The following is a 20,779-nucleotide window of genomic DNA, read 5'->3' as shown; positions in this document are numbered from 1 at the left end:
TAAAAAATGTTTGAAAGAAAAAACACTAGTGAAGTACCTCTCAATTTTTTTTTCATGTCAACAGACTCTTATGGTTACAAATATTTGTAAGATAGTATATAAGTGATAAATTTCTATTATTGATAGACTTTGACGGATTTTGTTATATATATTTGTAATTTTTTTTTAAGTATTGGCTTATACTTTATTGTTTGGGTAATTATAATGGATAACAAGTTTTAGAATAATTATTAAGTATGTAGCAATATTTTAAAAAAAAATTGCAAATATAGCAAAGTTTATCAGTGATAGACTTCTATCGATGACTCTTATGGTTTATCAGTGATAGATCAACATTTCCTATATGGTTTATCGGTGATAGACTCCTATCATTGATAGATTTTGACAGATTTTGCTATATTTGCATTTTTTTTTAAATGTTGCTATATACTTAATTATTTTGACTATTGCTACATTTGCAATTATCCCACGTAAAACAAATGAAGTGAACTTTAAAATTTTGGGCTCCAAGTTCCTGTCTCCACCAATGACAAAACCCAAGACTTTTTGTAAGGATAATATCTCCTCTGCTATTGCCCTCCATGATTGGAAAGCCTCTCTCCGCCCTCTCCCCTTTGAACTGTATTGACAGTGTCGCGACGTTGTAGGGTAGAATGGTATCTTTTCGTGAAAAGCTCACAACCCTGCGGTGATATATATTATAAGGAAGACCACTCTCACAATGAGAAAGACAAGCACTCACCCAAACAACCTTTACACCCCAAAGTTTAGGTATATATATATCGACAAGTCCACAAAGTTTACATCAGTAAATAATAAAGAAAAAATGGGATTTAACTTTGACGATTTTTTTACGGTGGGATTAAATTGTTATTTACCAGTCATAGACAAAATTATTCCCAAAGTAAAATGTAAGGACTAAATTAAATTGTGTTTCAAACCGACACATTTGTCCCTTTTATTTTATTCTATTTTTTCAAGTAAGTTTGGCCATTTCTTTCCGAGTATTCTTTTAAGTTGAGATGTTCCTATCGATCCATCCGTATCTTTTCTAAAAAAAATTAAAAATTTGTGTTTCATCATTTTTAATTAATTTAGTATAAATCTTTTGTTTCAAAGGTAGAAAAATAGAATAAATTATTTTCGAAATATTGAAAATTTTAGTTATATTTTATGAAGTGAAGCATCCTTGTCTTCACTAACTTCTTCTTCTTCAAAATTAAAATTCCAACTTTTCTACCGTTGACTTATTACCTAATCGTCTTTACCTCTAATTCAGATTTGATTGTTTAAATTTATTCAACATTTTTGATCGATGACATCGATCTATACAGTGAAATTACGTTATGAAGTAACAACACATCAAATAAGAGACTTTCAATTATTGACTAATGGTAAAAGTTTGGATTATTTTTCATTCATTTTTTTGACTTCATAATGCTTGCAAATTTGGATCTATTACTATTGCTCTAACTCATCTTTAATTTCCAGTGTCATTAATTAATTAATTCCTATTTGTCCATTTCCTCCCTTCAATAATTCATGGAGCTCCAAAAAATATCTTATCACAAAACAATACCTCAAACTTCTCTCTCCACATCACAACTATAAAAGCAAAGCAATCCTTCCTCAACAAACCTAAAAGAATCAGCACAAGAAAGAAAGAAAGAAAGAAAGAAAAACCATATAGTTAAGTTATGGAGGAAGAAAGCCAATTAAACACAGTGCCTAAATACTTCACTCTCAAATCGAGGCAAAATGGTCGTTATCTTCGTTACATTAACGACGATAAGACCATGCATGGGTTTCTCAAGTTCTCTGGAACTCAGGTCGTGAGCCCTTTCGCCAAGTTTGAGGTCGAAAAAGCTAAAGAGAAATCTAACAAAGGTCTTGTTCATGTCAGGTAGTGTATGTGTTGCATTATATTTATCGTTCTCTAAATATCTCTGAACTCTTGTTTTTCTGGTCATACCTCATATGTCGTTCATAAAATAAATTTCCTTTTCAGATGTTGTTACAACAACAAATATTGGGTTCGATGGTCGGAGAAATCCAAGTACATTGTCGCAACGGCGAACGAACCCAACGAAGACAAAACAAAATTCTCATCGACACTGTTCCAACCGATCTACGACCAAGATCGAAACGTCTTCCGTTTCAAACACGTACAACTCGACCGATACATTCAGCTACGACAACACATCACAAGCCAGTTCCAAGACGCTCTGTTTGCCGACAGCTCGGGATTCGAAGACGACGAGTCAGATCTCTTAACAATAGTCGATTGGTCCACCTTATTCGTCCTTCCAAAACATGTAGCATTTAAAGGCGACAATGGAAATTATCTCAAAGTCCATTCTTCAGGGACCAAATATTTAGAGTTTTCAGGATCGGATGTGGGAGATCCAAGAGTGGGAAACCAAATCTTCACCACATCCGATGGACATGTGAGGATTAAAAATGATTACTTGGAAAAATTTTGGATTCGTGATCCTAATTGGATTCATGTGAAAGCTAGTGAAAGTGATTTCGATGATCCGAATACTCTGTTTTGGCCTGTTCGGCTTGGCGATGGCCATGGCGTGGCACTTCGAAACAGAGGGAATGATAAGTTTTGCAAGAGGCTGAGTACAGAGGGGAAGGATAATTGTTTGAATGCAGCTGTGGACAGCATCAGTGCTGAAGCTAAGCTCCAGATTGAAGAACTTGTCATTTCTAGGACCATTTATGATGTCAATTTTCGAGTTTTAGATGCTCGGTTCTACGACGAGACGCCCATAACTATGGTATCTAAAGAGGTTAGTCTAATATCTCAAACTCTGTTTCATAACTATTTCTTCTTTAATCAATTTGAATAAATTTAAAAAAAAAATTGTAAAAGAATACAAATTTGATAAAATATAACAAAATTTTATTTCCCTATATAGAAATTAATATGCTTTTATTAATCATTTTGATATAAGTTTATCGATTTTTATTATCGATGGAATCCAAAATTTTGTTATATGTTATAAATATTTTAGTTTATTTTACTTGATATTACTTATAGGATTAATTTGCAAAGATTGAGAAAAAATTTCATAAACATATCCATTTTATCTATCGAACACATATTTGTTGGAAATCGTGAGTAAATTTGAAAACATTAAAAAAAATATCGATTGTCCTAAATGTTTGTCCTAGCATGCTTAACGGTGAAGCTCCTGTAAAAACGGATACATTAATATTGGTATGATTGCACTCAACAAAGCCATATGCTTTTAAAAATTGATTTCAAAATTTGACTAAGAATTTAAATGGAAAAAGATTAAAAAGAAAACAAGATCAGAAAAAAACAATCTTTGGAAAAGAAAAAAACCAAAGTTATTATCAAATGAGATTTTTGAGAATTCAAATTCGAACATATACGCACAGATGGTGAACAGAAACAGCGAACCAGAGCTGCAAAAACTGAAGCTTCGGTATGAGGATACGAAGTCGTCGACATGGACGAACTCGGTGGGGATGAAGTTAGGGATGAAAATGTCAATTGAATCAGGAAATCCAGAGTTATCAAGTCAAGAAGTAGAAATATCAGCTGAGTTCAAAGAGGAATATACATGGGGTGAAACTAAAGAAACCAAGTCAAGAAGGGAAGTTGAACACCAAGTCACAGTACCACCTTACACTAAAGTTACAGCCAAAGTGTTAGCCACTAAAGGATTTTGTGATATTCCATATTCCTACACTCAAAGGGATGTTCTAACCAATGGCAAGGTTGTAATCCAACACTTTGATGATGGGATTTATATTGGAAGCAATTGCTATAACTACACCTTTTCCACAGAACAAGAAGATCTCTGATTCAAGACCAGAAGTATTAATTATTTTGAAATTATAAAACTTATCCCATGTAGTAGTACTAAATAATGCCCTAGCAGCTGCTGCTATATATATGTATATGCAGCTATTTGAAGAATTTGCTTTTGTGTGTTGTTTTTTTTGCTTTTGCAATGTGTGTGTGTTGATAATCTATGTTTTGAAGCCAATAAAATGTAATCCATGCATGTTCTTGTTTAATTTCAATTACTTTGGGCTTGTTTAGGGTTGTGAAGTGTTCTTCAATTTATCCAATCTCATGAAAAAAGTATTGTCTTGATCATTGGGATCTATAAAACTTAAAAAGGGGAAGAAAATAAGAAGGGGTTGCTTAATTAATTGTTTACAAAAAAAAATTTATACAGACTTTGTTTGCCTCGTCATAGGTATGAATATTGCATCGACATAAATATATAAAAGAAATGTATGAGTTTCTAAAACTTTGACGACTAATTAAATACTTTTTTGTCCTTATTAAATTCAACAAATATACGTTGATGGTGTGTTATTGAGCAGACAATCTATATTCTATTTTTGTAATCATCCTTTTATAATTTAAGTTTACATTTTGTAAGCAAGATAAAGGTAAAAAAAAAACACAGAGGAACATAAAATATAATTTAGAAGCCATACAAGATGCAATAATAGCATTTGCTAAAGCTATAAAAGCTATTCCTAAAAAAGTTGATAAAAGCTATAAAAAGAATTTTTTTTTAACATTTAAAGACTTATTATAAACTTTTATTAAATTAAATAATTATAGTTGCAACTAATTAAATCCTACAATAGACAAATAATAACCTCATATTTTGGCTATAAAAATATTTTTTATAGCTTTCTTCAAAAATGCTAAACTTACATTTTACAAAAGATCAAAATGTGCTATTTATAATTTGCAAAAATGTTCTAAAAATGTCAAGCATATTATAGCATATATTTCCAAATGGTATGAAAAGATGGAACTTTTTATAGTATTTTAAAGAGGAAAATTATATCAGATGACAAAAAAATTTAGAAAAAAATAGCTCATAGCACATTTTTTGCATGTTGCAAATATGACAAATATGACGAGTAAATAGATATATCAGACGGTTATCATGGGTTATCAAAGAGCTATCCGCATTTAAATTTTACTACTTTTGTAATTTAGAAAATGTAGTGACATGAGCCCTATTATCATAATTCGTTTTGCTATTTTTGTAAACGTTCTTTTTAAAGATGCTATGAAAAGCATTATACTTTTAATAGTGTGGATTGCCACCATTTTGTCAAAACACACTATAAAAGATCAATTATAGCGTGTCTTTTTTTTTTTTTTCTTAATTTCTAGTTATCCTAGATCTTTTTTCTTGTAGTAGTAGTGGGAGAAGAAAACCCAACTAGTTTAGAAGACAATTGAGACTATACCATGAATTCTTTGTTTAGACGAGGCCTCCTAAAACTAGGATTCCAACATTGTAGAGATCCGTTCCAAGTTCATTCTTGCACAGTGATATAGAAGATGTTTTAAAGAAATATATGCAAAGCATCTAGGAAAAGTGTTGATGCATAATATATAATAACTAATAATCTTTTAATCTTGGGTTCATGGAGTTTTTGCAGTTTGCACTACTGAGTTTGCAAAAATTTAGGATAGAATCAAGAAGTTGGAATTAGTCTGTATTATTTTGCACGAATCAATCAATAATGTCCACAACTGATTGGGTTCAACGTGACAGCACCAAATCCATTTACCAAGCAGCAAGTGCCATTGTTAACCTCAAGTGACATCAGGATTTAACATATTATCGAGTTTCTGTTAAAATGTTTCATGAGTATACGTTGTTTACTCCTCCAAATGACCAAACATTCGGTCTAGATAAACTGAATTTGTATTCATATTTATGTTTATATACGATTCTACTTGTGCTGATCTTCATCTATTCATGAACGTAACCAACACACTTTTCGTGATAAATTACATAACTTTTTGTCATTTTTTTACTTTTTTTTTTTTTCTTTTTGGCTCTTAATACATCATTGCAAAATAATATATGAAAGATAATTCTCGAAGCTTTCAAAAAAATAGACATGTGCTTGATTGTATTAGAAATAGTGAATAGGCCAAAGAGATTCTAGCTAAGACATGGATCAATTCGACCATTTTTAAGTCCAATCATCAACCTTGATGTGGTATAAAAGTCCAAAGAAAATTAAAGCATAATATCTTATTTCTTTTGTCAAATTTCTGACTGGCTAAAGACATATATATATATATATAGACAAAAGGATAAAGCTCAATCAATAATGAGTATGGTGTGAAAGATATTATTGATCGAGTATGGTGTGAATGATAATAATGCATTGCTGCTCCACGTTGAATAAAAACAAAAAACGATATATCTTCATTATTCTAATCAAGAGCACGTTTCATATTTTTTTGTCTATCTTTAACTATCGATCTCTTAATCAAACATTGCAATAATAGATGAAAGAGAATATTATCTCGAAGCTTTCAAAAGAACAGACACATGCTCGACTGTATTAGAAAGAGTGAGGCCAAAGAGGTTCAGCTAGGACATGGCTCGGTTCAACATTTTCAAAGACCAATCATCTAAATAACATAATATAAAACTACATAATGAACCTTTAATTAATACTCTAAAACAGATAACAATTTCAATCTAATCATGGTTTAGTTTTCATCTTTATTAAATAAACATTTAGATTCCTAATCATCAAACTCACTTGCAATATATATAAAAATTTATAGTGAACTACATTTACCACACATTCACAATTATTTATTGGGGATTTATAATGGATATCTCCCTCGGCATAAAATATAAAGGATATAGCAACCTTATAAACTATTTGCAAAAATAGCAAATCTTTTATTTCTTTTTAATATATTCCTAAAATACCCCTATTTTAGGTCAAAAATATATGGCTTGATTTTCTCTCCTCCACGATCTTGATATATATATCATTTTTTTCATTCTCTCAAATCTGATCAATTTTTTCTGACTTTCACAATTCGTCCTCTCTCTTTTTTTTTTTCTAATTTTATCTTCGCTTTCAATTGGTCGATTTTTCGTTCCATTCTCGCCTCCAACAACCAATCGTCCTCCTGCGTTCAACAATTTTTAGCCTTCAAAGATTTTCGACGAGTAGCAATTTTCTACAATTTTCCATTTGCGTCTACTTCGGTAGGTCAATGTTATGGTTTTGATATTAATTTTTTAGTATGTAATCAAATTTTCTTTAAAAATGTGAGATTTGTTTCCCAGCTTTTTCATCCAATTTATGTTCATCGTCTCAGTTAGATATTTGTTTTCAGATGTGATTCTTCCCTAAATTTTTCATTCAACGTCATCCAATTTTTACAATTTGATCTAGTTTCATCTTTGTAGGTTGATTTGGTTCAATTCAATTTGATGATTTACTAGTATTTTTATATAAAAAATGTGTTTATTTACTTGTATTGGATTTCATCAGTTTGAGGCTTTGTAGAATTGAACATATTATGAATTTTTCTATCAATTTTACGTTTTAGGTTAAAAGAATACAAGTTATTGATGAATACAAGTTATCACTGTTAGTTAGGCTAGGTAGTATGAGCATGGTGATATTAGTCTATCTGCGATAGATCTACATCTAATATTAGACTATCAGTGATAGACTTGTATCCTACATTACTGATATTAATTCTAAGTTATCATTGATACTAGTCTATCAATGATAAACTTGTATCCTAGTCCATCACTGATATTAGTCAGCGACAGACTTTATCTTTTATTAATGCAATGAGTGTTACACACTAGGATGATAATGGTATATTTTTGTTTTTTGTTTTTTGTTTTTTTTTTTTTTTTTGCAGGAATTCAGAATTATGATTATTCAATGTTATGAGTGTAACACTACCTCTAGTTTGCAAGGGTCAAACAAAAGGACCATGAAAAAAAAAAAGATTGATTGATGAAAAGAAAAGTCACTCAAAATGTAGTTATTGTTGTCGTGCTGGTCACAACCGTAGAACGTGCACACTTCCATTATTTTTACAATTATGTGACATTATGTTGTTGCCTTTTTTTTTTCTTTTGTTAGAAGGAAATACTTTCTATTTGTTTGACTCAAACCTTTCGATAATAAGCCACTTTTTTTATCAATACATTTCAAGTCTATACATGTTACTTTATTATAAAGTAGTAATGTCATAATGGAGTTTAATTTAGTTGATAGTTCTATTGCTTATAGACTTTACTATGAAGTTTATCGTTGATAGCTTCTATTAATGATAGACTTCAACATGTATATTAACAAAACTTTTCCTCAATAAAATGCACTCATTAATAATAATTTGCAATTATTCAACATGTATAATTCTAATTTCTCAATGGGAACACAAAGGCACATAACTTACAATGATTATTCCACCTGTGATCCAACATTTTTCTATATTAATATGTAAAATCAATTCTTTCACCGTTATGGTCTATCTGTCTATTATTAATAGATTTTAACATCAATTAAAAAGTCACAACTATTTAAGAATATAAAAGGCATAACTTGCAATGTTCAACTTGTGGTCCAACCTTTTCTATATCAATATAACAAAATTAAATAAAATGAGAAGTCTATCGTTGATCTTTTCTATCATGAAATATTCACAAAACTAATATACAACAATATCCATTTACTCGATGAGAGAGTTGCAATCAAACTAGGGACAAATCAATAGGTCTCTTGCAATTTTCTAGTCTTCTGCAATCACCAACATTCTCTTTGATCGGTTAAGTTGTATCTTCGGCCTAACATTTTTAACATTCTTCGCTATTTCCATAGTTTTCATCTTTTTTTCTTTTCTTGAACAACCTGAAATGATAATATTGAATGAAAGTTTATAAATATATATATCATAATGCAAGCAATCTAAATATCTTCCAAGTCTACTAGTGATAGAAACCTATCACCAATAGACCCTAAGCAACAACACATAAAAAATACATATTAAACTAAAGTATCTACTAGCATCCCATTGCAAGCAAGCTAAACATCCTCTAAGTCTAAGTGATAGAAATCAATCACCGAAAGACCTTTAAGCAACATCACATAAAAAATGCACATTAAACAAAAGTATCTACTAAACATCCCTAAACATATTCCAAATCTATCAATGATAGAACATATCATTGATAGTTTTTAAGAAACATCGCAGAAATAAATGCACATAAACTATAAAACATTTACTAACACACCTTAGCGCAAACAAGTTAAGCATCCTTAAAGTCTATCAAGATAGAAACAAGTTAAACATTCCAGCACAAACAAGTTAAACATCCTCCAAATCTATCAATCAGTGATAGAAACATATCACTCATAGACTTTAAGCAACATCACAAAAAAAAAAAAAAAACACATTAAACTAGACTTCTACTAACTTCCCAAGTCAAACAAGCTAAACATCTTCTAAGTCTATCAAGGATTGAAACATATCATTGATAAACCATATCATTGATAGACCATATCACTAATAGAACATATCATCGATAGACTATATTACTGATAGACCATAAGCAATAACGGATAATAAATGCAGATTAAGCTAAAACATCTAATACCAAACCAACACAAACAAGTTAAACATCCTTTTTAAGTTGATAGAAACATATCACTGATAGAACCTAAACGACAACACATAAAAATTTACATTAAACTAAATTATCTAATAACATTCCAATGCAAACAAACTAAACATCATTCAAGTCTATCAGTGATATTATATATCACTGATAGACCCTAAACCCTAAGTAACAACACATAAACTAAAAAACAAAGCAGAACCAAACATAAAATGAAGAAATTGATTTCAAACAAATAGAAAAAGAAAAAGAAATCTATTTCAAACAGGTTACGACTAAACGGAAAACAAAGATACCTTATGAAAACAACTTATTATTTCAAAAGAAAAACAAATAACTTACAATTGAAGCGGAGAATAACGAAAAGCAGAGAAGTCTGTAGATGATGAAGTCGAGAACGTGAAGCGAAGCGGAAAACGAAGGCACCGGCAAGAGAAAACCAAATCGGAATACGAAGAAAGGAGAAGAAAGTGGAAGATGGAAGGAAAACGTGAAGACCGAAGAAATCGGAATACGAAGTGTACGAAGCGTGAAATGTATCTACTTACAGGGGCATTTTCGTCTTTTACTTGGGATTGTATTTAAAATTTGTCATATTTGCAATTTTTTTTATTTTTTGCTATATCCTTAATTAATTTAAACTCAAATGTTATATCCCCGGTCGCCCCTTATTTATTTCCTAATTAGAAGATTTTGCTTCTCTCATATATCTACATATTGAATGTGTTATTTGTATATATATGTATTCATTGATTTGTTGATACTCATCTTTATCATTGCTAAACTAATATAATATTGGAGATCTAAAAGTATTTTGTGGATGATATTTCATTTTTTTTTTTGTGAACTATGTGGCAAAAAATCTCAACATACATTTTAGCAATATATATTATTATTCTATATCAAGATATGGTTTTGTCTTTGTTTGTTTGGATCACAATGGAACCATTTTTGTTTGCCCATGTTTAATTTTATAGTATTATTATTATTATTATTTATTTATTTACTACATTATTTAATTTTACTTGTAAGTTTGCAGAAAGAGAAATAATATTATTATTTTTTGTACTTCAATCATATAATAGTGTTGCGTGGAATTTATATAAACTTTCTTTTTTCTATAGGATATCGATATCGAATCCGATTTGGAATGATATTGTTGTCGCTTTTAAAATAATTGATATTAGGTGTGTTTAATTTTAGAATAATGTTGTCAAAAGAAATAAAATAGTGTTCGATAAATTTCAATTGAACTTAATAAATATGTACTTATAGTGTTTGCTACAAAAGCATCTTTATTTTAGATACAATAACTAAAATAGATTTTTAATTAACTTCTTTTAAAAAGAAAATTTGACATTTGACAAAATATTAATATTTTATAAAAAAAATCAATAATAATAAATTTTATTTTTAGTGGTATATATTGTTCCATGGGTGTAAATAGTTTATCAAATTTTTTTATTTAAAAAGAAAAACCTCTAATTTAAAATTTAAAATTATTATCAATTAGTTTTAAATATCAAGGAAAATAGCTTTCTTTATGTATAAAAATATAAATGTAATATACTTTTTTTAAAAAAAAATAGTAATGTATTTAACTTAGGAAAAATTAAAAGTAGGTTTAATATGGTGAAAAATAAATAAATATTATTCTTAAAGTATAAATTTGAAAACTATATATTAGTTTAAAATTTTACATTTTTGGAATCTAAAAGCTGGTAGGATGTTGTTTTCAAAACGACTTAGACAACTAAAAAAATTCAAACAACTTTTGACATAGCTAACGCAATGCCAAACGTAGTCGTACAATTATTATAAAGCCATATTGATTAGAAAACGACATGTACTTGAGCTAATTCTCTTTCTCTAATAATTAATGACTATACATATTATAAAAAAATTATAAAACTATTATAGTGTTTACTATTTGTTACCGTACGTATTATATTTCGTTATGTTACATAATTAGTTACTATTATAATTAATGTACCGATCATTATAATCATGGACTATATCAATTCTTACTCAAAAAATTCACTATATATACACAACCTAATAAAAGGTTATCCTTATATAAAAAAAATATAGGTTACAATATGTTGGATAAATAATTCCAACGTGATTGATGCAAAGCTTTGAATGTGTTGTTGTTGTCAATAATTGAAATTGTCGTTTTCTATAATTAGTAAAAGACATGATATGATATGAACATCAAAATAATTAATTTTATATACTTATATAAGATATAAGCAATTTGATATCATTTCATAATGATTTTTTTTTTGTAATTTTATATTTAATTTAGAATTCAAACGTCTTAACTCTCAATTAGGATAGTTGTCATCAATGTTAACACAAAACCAATAGAATTCTTAATTTTTTTAAAAAAAAAAAGATAAAAGATGTTAAGTATGGAAAAGGTTAATTAATTAGTGTAGTTAATCTCATGCTTTCCCTCTTCCTTGCCCATTAAAAATAAAAAAAATCGTTTTAATTTTTTCCACGTGACACATTATCGTCGGGGGCAACCTAGGTTCGGTATCTAATTTTTTTGTTCATGTGTCATATCGATTTTTATTAAATACAAATTGCTAAATATAATCGACAACAATTCGCCTTTTTGGTATGTTTCTCACATACTTTCGTTATAACTACAATGGTTTTATCATGTTCTTGGGATACGTATTGTACGTCGAGTAATCCCACTAGCTTTAAAAAACAAACTCAAGCTAGAGACCTAACACTTCTTGATTATATAAAATATATAAATAGTTACTTGATTGTCTTATTATCAATCTATTTTAAAATAAAATATCATATATATTCATTGATATAAAAAGAGAATCAAACATCGATGTCGTGTACGTATTGCACTATTAATAAATGTGTTGACAAAGTGTACTCAAAAGTGAGGGGTCATAGCAAGACCACAAACCCAATCTAAATGATTAAACTATGAGAAACATATGATTCATTTAGGAAAGATAAGAAGTGGAATAAAAAATGTATACGACAACTACTTTATAATTATCTAAATTGGTTCCAAACAAATATCATCCACAAGTACTTTGACATCTCCAACATTAAATCTAGAAATGAACAATTGAATAAAAACAAAACTCTAAATATGCACATGATATATATATAGAAGCTGGAATTGTCGTTTTCTATATATACACATATATATAATCCACACACACCATATATTTAATATAAGATAATATCATTAATGTGTCACACCGGCCAAAAATTGATGATGAGAAGAAAAAAAGGCGAATTTGTGTTTCTCATAAGTGTGACATATAACACGATAAGTCTAGACTTCGTCGGTAAGGCAAAGACCACTTCTACAAAATACTATAGAAGTTACAATTACACTCTTAAACTTTTATTTGTATATTTGAACATCAAATTATTATAATTTATAATTATGTAAGTATGAGCTATATCCGATTTTACCACTAATCAACCTATATTTGAATGCTTAATTACCAAATTTTATTACCCACTTCTTATCAAAATTTTCAAAAACCAAATCAAGTTTAATTTGAAAACTTATTGTTTTATTTTCACTTTTACGTATGTTGGTGTCAAAACTTGAATTAGAAAAAAACACACGTGACTTTCACGTGACAACAACAGTAAATTTATAATTTTGGAAAACATGCATACATTTGGCCTGTCTCATTTATTAAGTTTGGAAGTTCGGCCTCGATCTCATCATAGCTAAGGTCAAGAGAGAGAGAGAGAGAGAGGAGGTTCTTACACCAATATATCCTCTTGATTACCCAGTTGCTTGTCTATCTACTATCGTTTTTTTGACCTCGTTGCTTCCTCTTATTCGATACTTTATGCTTCTAACCTTAACTTAAAATGTATGGGGGTAAGAAGTCGTGTTTATCAGTCGTATTGGATTCAAAAAGTTGTAATTAAGTTTGAGGGTTTGGTTTCATTTCATTGTTAGCTTTTTCTTATTTCAACAATTGCGACAATGGTGAATCCAACTATCTAAATTGGTGTCTCTTCTCAGCTAATTATTTCCAACTGCACTATTTTCATATATATTATGGTTTTCTAATCATAAATATTATGATATTATTTTCTTTAATAAAGCATATGATTTCCAAACTTATGTTTGACGACTTGATATATTTTTTTATATTATTTTCTTCCATAAAATTATATAACCAATACTCTTTTATATAAAATTAAATACATCCATTTTTTTAAAAAATATTCTTAACTCATTTAATTTTTTTTCTATATTATAGTTTCAATTTTTAAACCACAATATTTAGAAATATTTTTATTGATACTATTAAAGAAATTAAAAGCAAATTTTAAATGTCTCAATTTTTTAATTTGAAAAACTATTTAAACAATAAAATTGTAAAAATATTTATAAACATAACAAAATAATTTTACTATTTACGATAGATCACAATATATCCAAATAAACATCTATATCATCTTATATATATTTATCATAATTTTTATCAAATATATATACATATACTTACTGATACACAAATAATGGGTATAAAATTAGAATGGTTCTATTTAAAAATTACGCATAATCAAATTGCATATATTTTGTTGTATTAGTATCCTTGTATGTCATCTCAATACCAATTAACAATGAAAATGAAAAATTTAGAATGATATATTTAAGGGATAGTTGCAAATGTAGCAATTATATTCAAAATAATTAAGTATATAGTAACATTTTAAAAAAATTGCAAATATAGCAAAATTTGTCAAAATCTATCGATGATAGAAGTCTATCACTGATAGACTACTAGTAAATGTTGTCTATCGCTGATAAACCATAAGAGTCTACCAACGATAGAAACCTATCACTGATAGATTTTGCTATATTTGCAATTTTTTAAAATATTGCTATATGCTTAATAATTATTCTAAAAATTGTTATCTATTATAATTATCCAAAATTTAATCTCTATAAACTATTTTCCAAATTATTATCAATCTCTCAACAATAATCTTTTTTCACCTTGACTTAATTGATTACTAATTTTTTAACACCAAGGAGCAAGATACTTTAGGACACAACAAGTTATTCTCGTTTGTCACCCTTTTCAGATAAAATTACCTTCTTTCTTTCCTATTTTAGAGTTCTCGACTAAATTAATTGGTTCTTTTTGTCTTCTCCCCTTTATTCTTTTGTTTAAATTCGAAAAATCACTAACAAATCACATCAAATCTCATAAAATTAAAGTAACAAATCATTCTAAAGACAAGATAAAGATCGTACTTTACGATCGCATTTTAATGTATCCATGTGAATTAAGTCTTTATGCATTATACCCAATCTCTTATGCTACTCTCTCGGTTGACAACGATCGAGAACTTGCTCTTATGCCCTCTCCCATATAGAGCACAGATTGCACAATGTCGCATGATTTTGTGTAGACCATGAGAGGTATGATAAAAGAGAGAGCTTGAAATATTTATTGAGATTCAATTTCCAAACTAAAAAGAAGAAAAAAAACACTCATCCACACATACCTTTTATTATACTCTTTGAGTCCCCCTTAGATTTCCCTTCACATAACAAAACATTAAAATCACAATCTAACCCCTCCTATTCAAACATTTCCTCACACACAAACTGAAAGTAAATTAACACATCAAATCAAATCACTCTCTCATCACAAACATTATTATTCTACACATGCATGCAATCATGATCAAAGTCTAATCACAACGATTCTACTTTTTCAGTCTCAAACTTATAGTCATAAGTTGTAACACCTGTGAAAAGCCCATCTTCCAAACGATGTGTCACCTGTCTCCCATCTTTCAAAGTGTCCCTTCGAGTATACGAAAAAGGAACATCACAATAAGCTTGTGTTACCATTGCACTAAACTTCACCTTCGACATTGCCGGTATCGTTATTGTCTCTGCCGTCTCCACAAATGATTTTTCCTTCTCTGTTTCTTCCCTCGTGTTTTCACTTGAAACCTCCAACGAAAGCTCGAACTTCATACTCCCGACCGTCGGAATCTTTGTCTTAAACTTAGTAGCAATTCCAAAAGTCGACGACACGGATGAACTCCATGTTCTTTCCACCTTCTTCTCATACCTAAACTTCAAACTTATTTTATCACTAACTTTAGTATTGTTAATAGCAACCCCTTTGGACACAGTGAGGATTTTCTTCCCATAAACTCTTGCATCATTAACACGATAATCCACATCTTCTACACTTCTTGCTACAACAATCTCTGTTACTTCCAAACGTGCAGTCTCCGTTATCGTTCCGACCGCGGCATTAAGGCAATTCGTCTTCCCATCTGTTGACAATCTCTTGCAAAAACGGTTGTTGCCTTTGTTACGAAAAGCCACGATGTTGTTATCCACTTTTACAGGCCAAAATAGAGTGTTGGGGTTGTCTCTTTTGATGTCAATTGAATCACACCATATCCAATCCGGATCTCGAATCCAATACTTACCTGAACTCACATGTTTTATACGAACGTATCCATCTTGCATGGCTATTATCTCAAACACAACGGCTGGATCTTCCACGCTAGAAGCTGAGAATTTGAGGTATTTTCCAGATGGTTCGAGATATTGATCGTTGTTGCTTTTGAAAGCTACGTATTTTGGTAGTATAAATATGGAGTCCCAATCCGTCACGGCCGAGAGGACAAGATTCTCGTCGATGGCTGTTATGTCTTCCACTCTTGCAACTAAACAATCGTTGTAAGGTGAAGGATCTCCTTCAGCCATGCACAGGAAGGTGTTGAGCTGAACATGGCGGATGTAGTAGAACCCGGTTTTCTCCGGTACAAAAATTGGTTCGAACAAAGTGCACGACCATTTCGATGTATCATCTTCTTCTTCATTGGCTATGGCTGCAATGTAGTTCGAGTCTTCGGATAAACGAACCCAGAATTTGTTGTTGTAACAACACCTTATATGGAAGAAACCTGGCTTGGTTTTCGATGCATGGACAGAAAATTTCGAATACGGTCCGACGATGTTCTTGCCGGAGTATCGAAGAAGTCCGTCCGCGTTTTCACTTTCGCTTATGTAGCGAAGATATTTTCCATTGCGGATGGATTTGAGGGAGAGATTCTTCGGGATTACCTTTGTTAATTCTTCATTTTCTTCCTCTTCTTCGTAGTTCGAATCATCTATATCACTCTTCATCAACTTCTTCTCTGCTTCATCTATGTCATCATCGTCTTCATAATCTTGTCCGGCTGTTGAATCATCAACATCCTCTTTGTAATCTTCTGCACGTCGGTCCATTTCAGCTTCATACTGTTTCATTAAATCGTCATTGTTTTCACTTTGTTTAGGACCTTCCTCTTCCTTGTCAAATACTCTTTCACCAAAATCCTCAGTCGCCTCACCAACATTTTCGATCGCCTTCCCGGTGCCCTCCACGACAGTTCCGATGCCACCAACGACCGGCGCCTTCTCAACCACATCCCCCACTGTTTCAACAATCTTTCCTGCTCCTTTCACAGCTCCTCCCAAAATGTCAGTCCCAGCTTTCCCCAGTCCTTTGAAAAGATTCATCTTTTTCTCTCTTTTTTTTCCCTTTCTTTCTTTTCTTCTTTTCTAATGTTTGTGGTGCAATTGGAGCTCCATTGAAGAACATATTTATAGTAGCTTCAACTCACTTCGTTTACATAAATTATTATCAATTAGAGATGTAATTTGTCCTTTTCTTTGAGATATTTTTGAAGAAAAAGGAAGATAAGTGTGGGGACAAGTAATAATACACTCCAATTATTTCCTCTCAACTCACTCATCAATCAAACATGTACATAAACATTAGGACGATCATCATGGTGGATTTTGGTGTTTCTCTCATCCTATACGTCCATGGTAAAATTGAAAAACGACAACACAGCACATATGGCTATACTTCAATTATTGTAGATTTCGTAGTGAAATTAATACTTCAAATAAAATTGACACAAACTCCATAATTCATTTCCGTTACGAATAGGTTTTAATATTCAATATTGGTGATCATCCAAATCTTGATACCTATACCGTTGTTTCATGGTCATTCATGGTGATACTAATTGATGGTTTTCATAGGAATATTGATATTGGTTTATCATTTTACATCTAAGTGAGAGAAAGTAGCTTAACAGAAAACGAGGGATAAAGAGGGACGCAGTTCCATGTAAATAATCCATGGCAATCAAATTGATCGTCCCTATCAGCGAGAATGTGATTGAGAATTCCACATAGCATGAGAAAATGGATGCCACATTTTCTTGTTTCTATCGATTGTTTATGTTTACAAGTACCTAAACATGGTCTTGAGATATACTATAGGTCTATGATTGAAAAATTGAAAGTACAAATACTAAAATGTTCAAAGTATACGAACCAATAGGGTAGTTTTCTAAGAAAAAAACTACTTGGTTAAAAGCTCCAACATGCTATCATTTTGGTTGAATTGATGATAACCCTCTGCCAAAACAAACAAATAATGGACAACCTAATTTGGAGATTCCTAGCAAAATTGCATCGAGTTTGAGTGAATGTATGTTAACAAAAAGTTGGTCTTCAAGATGTATGTTAATTTAGTAGTTCAGTTTGATTCCTTGAGCTGAATAATGGCATCAAAGAAGAACTTTTCATCTGGTTCAAATTGGTCTTCAAGATCCTCATAGCTTTGATCTATTCTCAAGTCTTTACCCACTTTTAGAGCTTCCTGCTACAATGGTAAAAATTCCAGGAAATTAGAGAAGAACACTAAGATATGGAATGCGGCAACATGCTGAAATGTTATTTCTAATCTATTCGTACCAACAGAAAACTTTCAGCGCGTCATGCTATCAAAATCAGAACATGAAAATGCAAATAATATCTTTACCTTTTCCACATATGCAGCAACAGTAGAGTTGATAACTTCCTTAATAACTTGTTTGTACACCTTAGAAGGTCCCAGTATCTCTAATAGAATGTCTCGGGGTATCTGTCGAGAACAAATGATGAACTTATCAGTAACTTCTCATGTCTTCCCAATTAAGATTGTCAGTAGTTACTTCCTAAAAACCAAGAAATTGAAAGTAAAGAAAACTTACATTTGGCGTCTTTCCTAACATCCAATGAAGAGCAGCATGTTTCAAGTCCAATGAAATGAATTGAGGAAAGAAAAAAGAAAATTAAGCAAATCAATTTTCTGATTGTTTAGAGGTCGTTTAGTAACAATTTCATCTCTCTAAGATGAAGATATCCCCCAAAAAAAGATTGTTTACAAATGCTCGCCAGAAAATTAAAGGTGCCAGACAGTGTTATGATGGTTTTGAGAACATGAAAATGAAGACAACGAGCACTTCAAATAAGAAACATACTCTGGATATTACCTCCTTTCACTCTTCTAAAACCTGGAATAGGTTGGGCTTCAGCAACCATTCTGTCAAACACGACGTTGAAAATTGCTCGAGTTTTGGTTCCTGACACCTCAACACGAATCTGGTTGCCAACTCCAAAAAATGAAACGTTATGGTAATAATAAGAGTTCCTAAATTTGCATTAAATTGTTGTACATATAACAAGGGTTTAAATCCAACTTCAAACCTGTATTTTCATACTCGTTTTATTTTGGTCCCCAGACAATTCAAATATTCTATTTCAATCCCTAAATTTTTGCCACAAGAATCATTTCAGGTGTGAACGTTAGTTTTTTCATAAATTTTTAACAGAAACCCAAATAGGTATATCTCTTCGTCTTAATTATTTACGAGATGACTGATTTCTGTGGTGGATAGGTACATTGGCCACTGGTAGGTTCAATTTTGGATTTCAAAGTGAAGTAGTTTTTTTTTTTTTTTAAATGACTGATGAATTATTAATGGCAAGGACTAGAATATTTCTTAGGGATTAAATAGAATGCATTAAGGTGAAGTAACTAAAACTTATATTTGAAAGTTTAGGGTCAAAAACAAAATAACTGAAAACTCTAAATTCTAAATAGGATTTAAACAAAGAATAAAAATGTGAGGGTTACAGACACAAGGATTCTGAGAATAAAACTCACCATGTTTCATACCTTTAGTTCTTTATTCTCAGTTGTATTGGTAACATTAGTGACGGAGAAGTCTTCAAACTGAGAAGATGAAACACTCGCATTTTCTGCTCAGAATAAAATTAGAATTTTTATCCAACATAGTACTTATACAAATGGAAATTGTTGAAATTGCTCTAGGAACAGAAGGAAATGTATTGTAACCTGATAACACAGCACAAGCAGCTGGAAGATATCTGTTATTTTTACTGCAGAGTGAACATATAACTTTTATAATTAGGAACATACACAACTACTTGTCTTTCAAAACCATACAAATGATTATGGCTACATAAAATTCTATCGAAAAATGTATTGGCCGCCCTGATGATGAATCGGTGATTCCTGTTTCGAGTGACTAAATAACAGGACTGGATGTGAAGCATGTAATTCGGAAAATGTCAAAATGGAGCAGACCATGAGCATTTAGACTGTCGTGCACAAAATTTGCTAGTAAAGCTAGTCTCTTATGAGTTTATATGTTTGGTAAACTTCGATGGTTAACCAATCAGCTTCATCATATGAAAGAAAAGACCGAAGTAAATCAATTAGATGCTGAAGTCTTTCTAATTTGGGGCACCATCATTCATAGTTTGGCTTATCATTAGAAACATGGTCCAATTGATATGAAATTACCTCAGGGAAATTTTGCTGCTACCATATTTAATTTGACTGGGAAAAGATACACTTGTGCAAGTGAGGTTTGGAGTAAAGTAATCTGTTGTCTGCTTATGATATACAGCCTACATACAATTAAGAAAGAAGGTTGAATGAATAAGAATGAATAAACTTCAGATGAATATAAACAGAGATACCATAATTGTAGTGAGCTATGTCAGCACTTTATATGAATAAACAGCAATGTTAGCACAAATAGTTCTGACCCAATACACAATATTCAGTGTTATTGCTTGTTACGTCTGTTCTTCACTGCTCAGTTAACATAAAGCAATAACAGACTAGAAAATTCCATAGATTTATGATTCACTGAAAGTTGATCGAGAATTGTAAGAGAAACACAAACTGAGGCGGAGAGAAAGGGATAGATTACCTTGGGGTTTGCAGAAAGAAAGAAGTTGGCAGCTGCAATTTGCATTGTCTCTCTCTCTCTCGTCGCTCTTATCCACTGTCACCCAAACTTAACCTCCGTTTCTTTCAAAACAGTGGTTTTCGCTTCTTCCTTTTTTTTAATGGTTTGTAACTATTTAAACTCCAACCGAAACGGCGTCG

General features: G+C 30.8%; 3 protein-coding genes and 1 long non-coding RNA gene across 7 annotated transcripts; 2 read left to right on the top strand and 2 right to left on the bottom strand.

Annotated features, from left to right (window-relative positions):
- The first annotated feature begins 1,539 nt into the window (after positions 1-1,539).
- Positions 1,540-4,065, top strand: LOC103498960 (uncharacterized). Its single transcript, XM_008461799.3, has 3 exons — positions 1,540-1,903; positions 2,009-2,798; positions 3,415-4,065. Exons 1-3 carry the CDS (start codon positions 1,698-1,700, stop codon positions 3,841-3,843), a joined length of 1,425 nt encoding a protein of 474 aa, XP_008460021.1. The 5' UTR covers positions 1,540-1,697; the 3' UTR covers positions 3,844-4,065.
- Positions 4,066-6,921: 2,856 nt separating this feature from the next.
- Positions 6,922-8,008, top strand: LOC127151764 (uncharacterized). Its single transcript, XR_007824955.1, has 2 exons — positions 6,922-7,046; positions 7,718-8,008. It is a non-coding gene; the product is annotated as an uncharacterized LOC127151764 (long non-coding RNA).
- A 7,196-nt stretch (positions 8,009-15,204) lies between these two features.
- Positions 15,205-17,037, bottom strand: LOC103499080 (uncharacterized). Its single transcript, XM_008461973.1, has one exon. It carries the CDS (start codon positions 17,035-17,037, stop codon positions 15,205-15,207), a length of 1,833 nt encoding a protein of 610 aa, XP_008460195.1.
- A 758-nt stretch (positions 17,038-17,795) lies between these two features.
- Positions 17,796-20,751, bottom strand: LOC103498958 (uncharacterized). Of its 4 annotated transcripts, none has more exons than XM_008461794.3 (8): positions 20,601-20,751; positions 20,186-20,292; positions 19,715-19,758; positions 19,535-19,617; positions 18,837-18,957; positions 18,567-18,580; positions 18,356-18,457; positions 17,796-18,196 (listed from the first exon to the last, which is right to left on the bottom strand). In XM_008461794.3, exons 1-8 carry the CDS (start codon positions 20,643-20,645, stop codon positions 18,071-18,073), a joined length of 642 nt encoding a protein of 213 aa, XP_008460016.1. In that variant the 5' UTR covers positions 20,646-20,751; the 3' UTR covers positions 17,796-18,070. The 4 variants fall into 4 exon arrangements, with proteins under 4 accessions (XP_008460016.1, XP_008460017.1, XP_008460018.1 ...); XM_008461795.3 differs by having other exon boundaries at positions 17,796-18,193; XM_008461796.3 differs by having other exon boundaries at positions 18,849-18,957.
- Between the last annotated feature and the right edge of the window lie 28 nt (positions 20,752-20,779).

This window comes from Cucumis melo, chromosome 11, assembly GCF_025177605.1.
Source record: "Cucumis melo cultivar AY chromosome 11, USDA_Cmelo_AY_1.0, whole genome shotgun sequence".
Taxonomy (NCBI): Eukaryota; Viridiplantae; Streptophyta; class Magnoliopsida; order Cucurbitales; family Cucurbitaceae; genus Cucumis; species Cucumis melo.
This window is presented reverse-complemented; position numbering and strand designations above follow the sequence as displayed.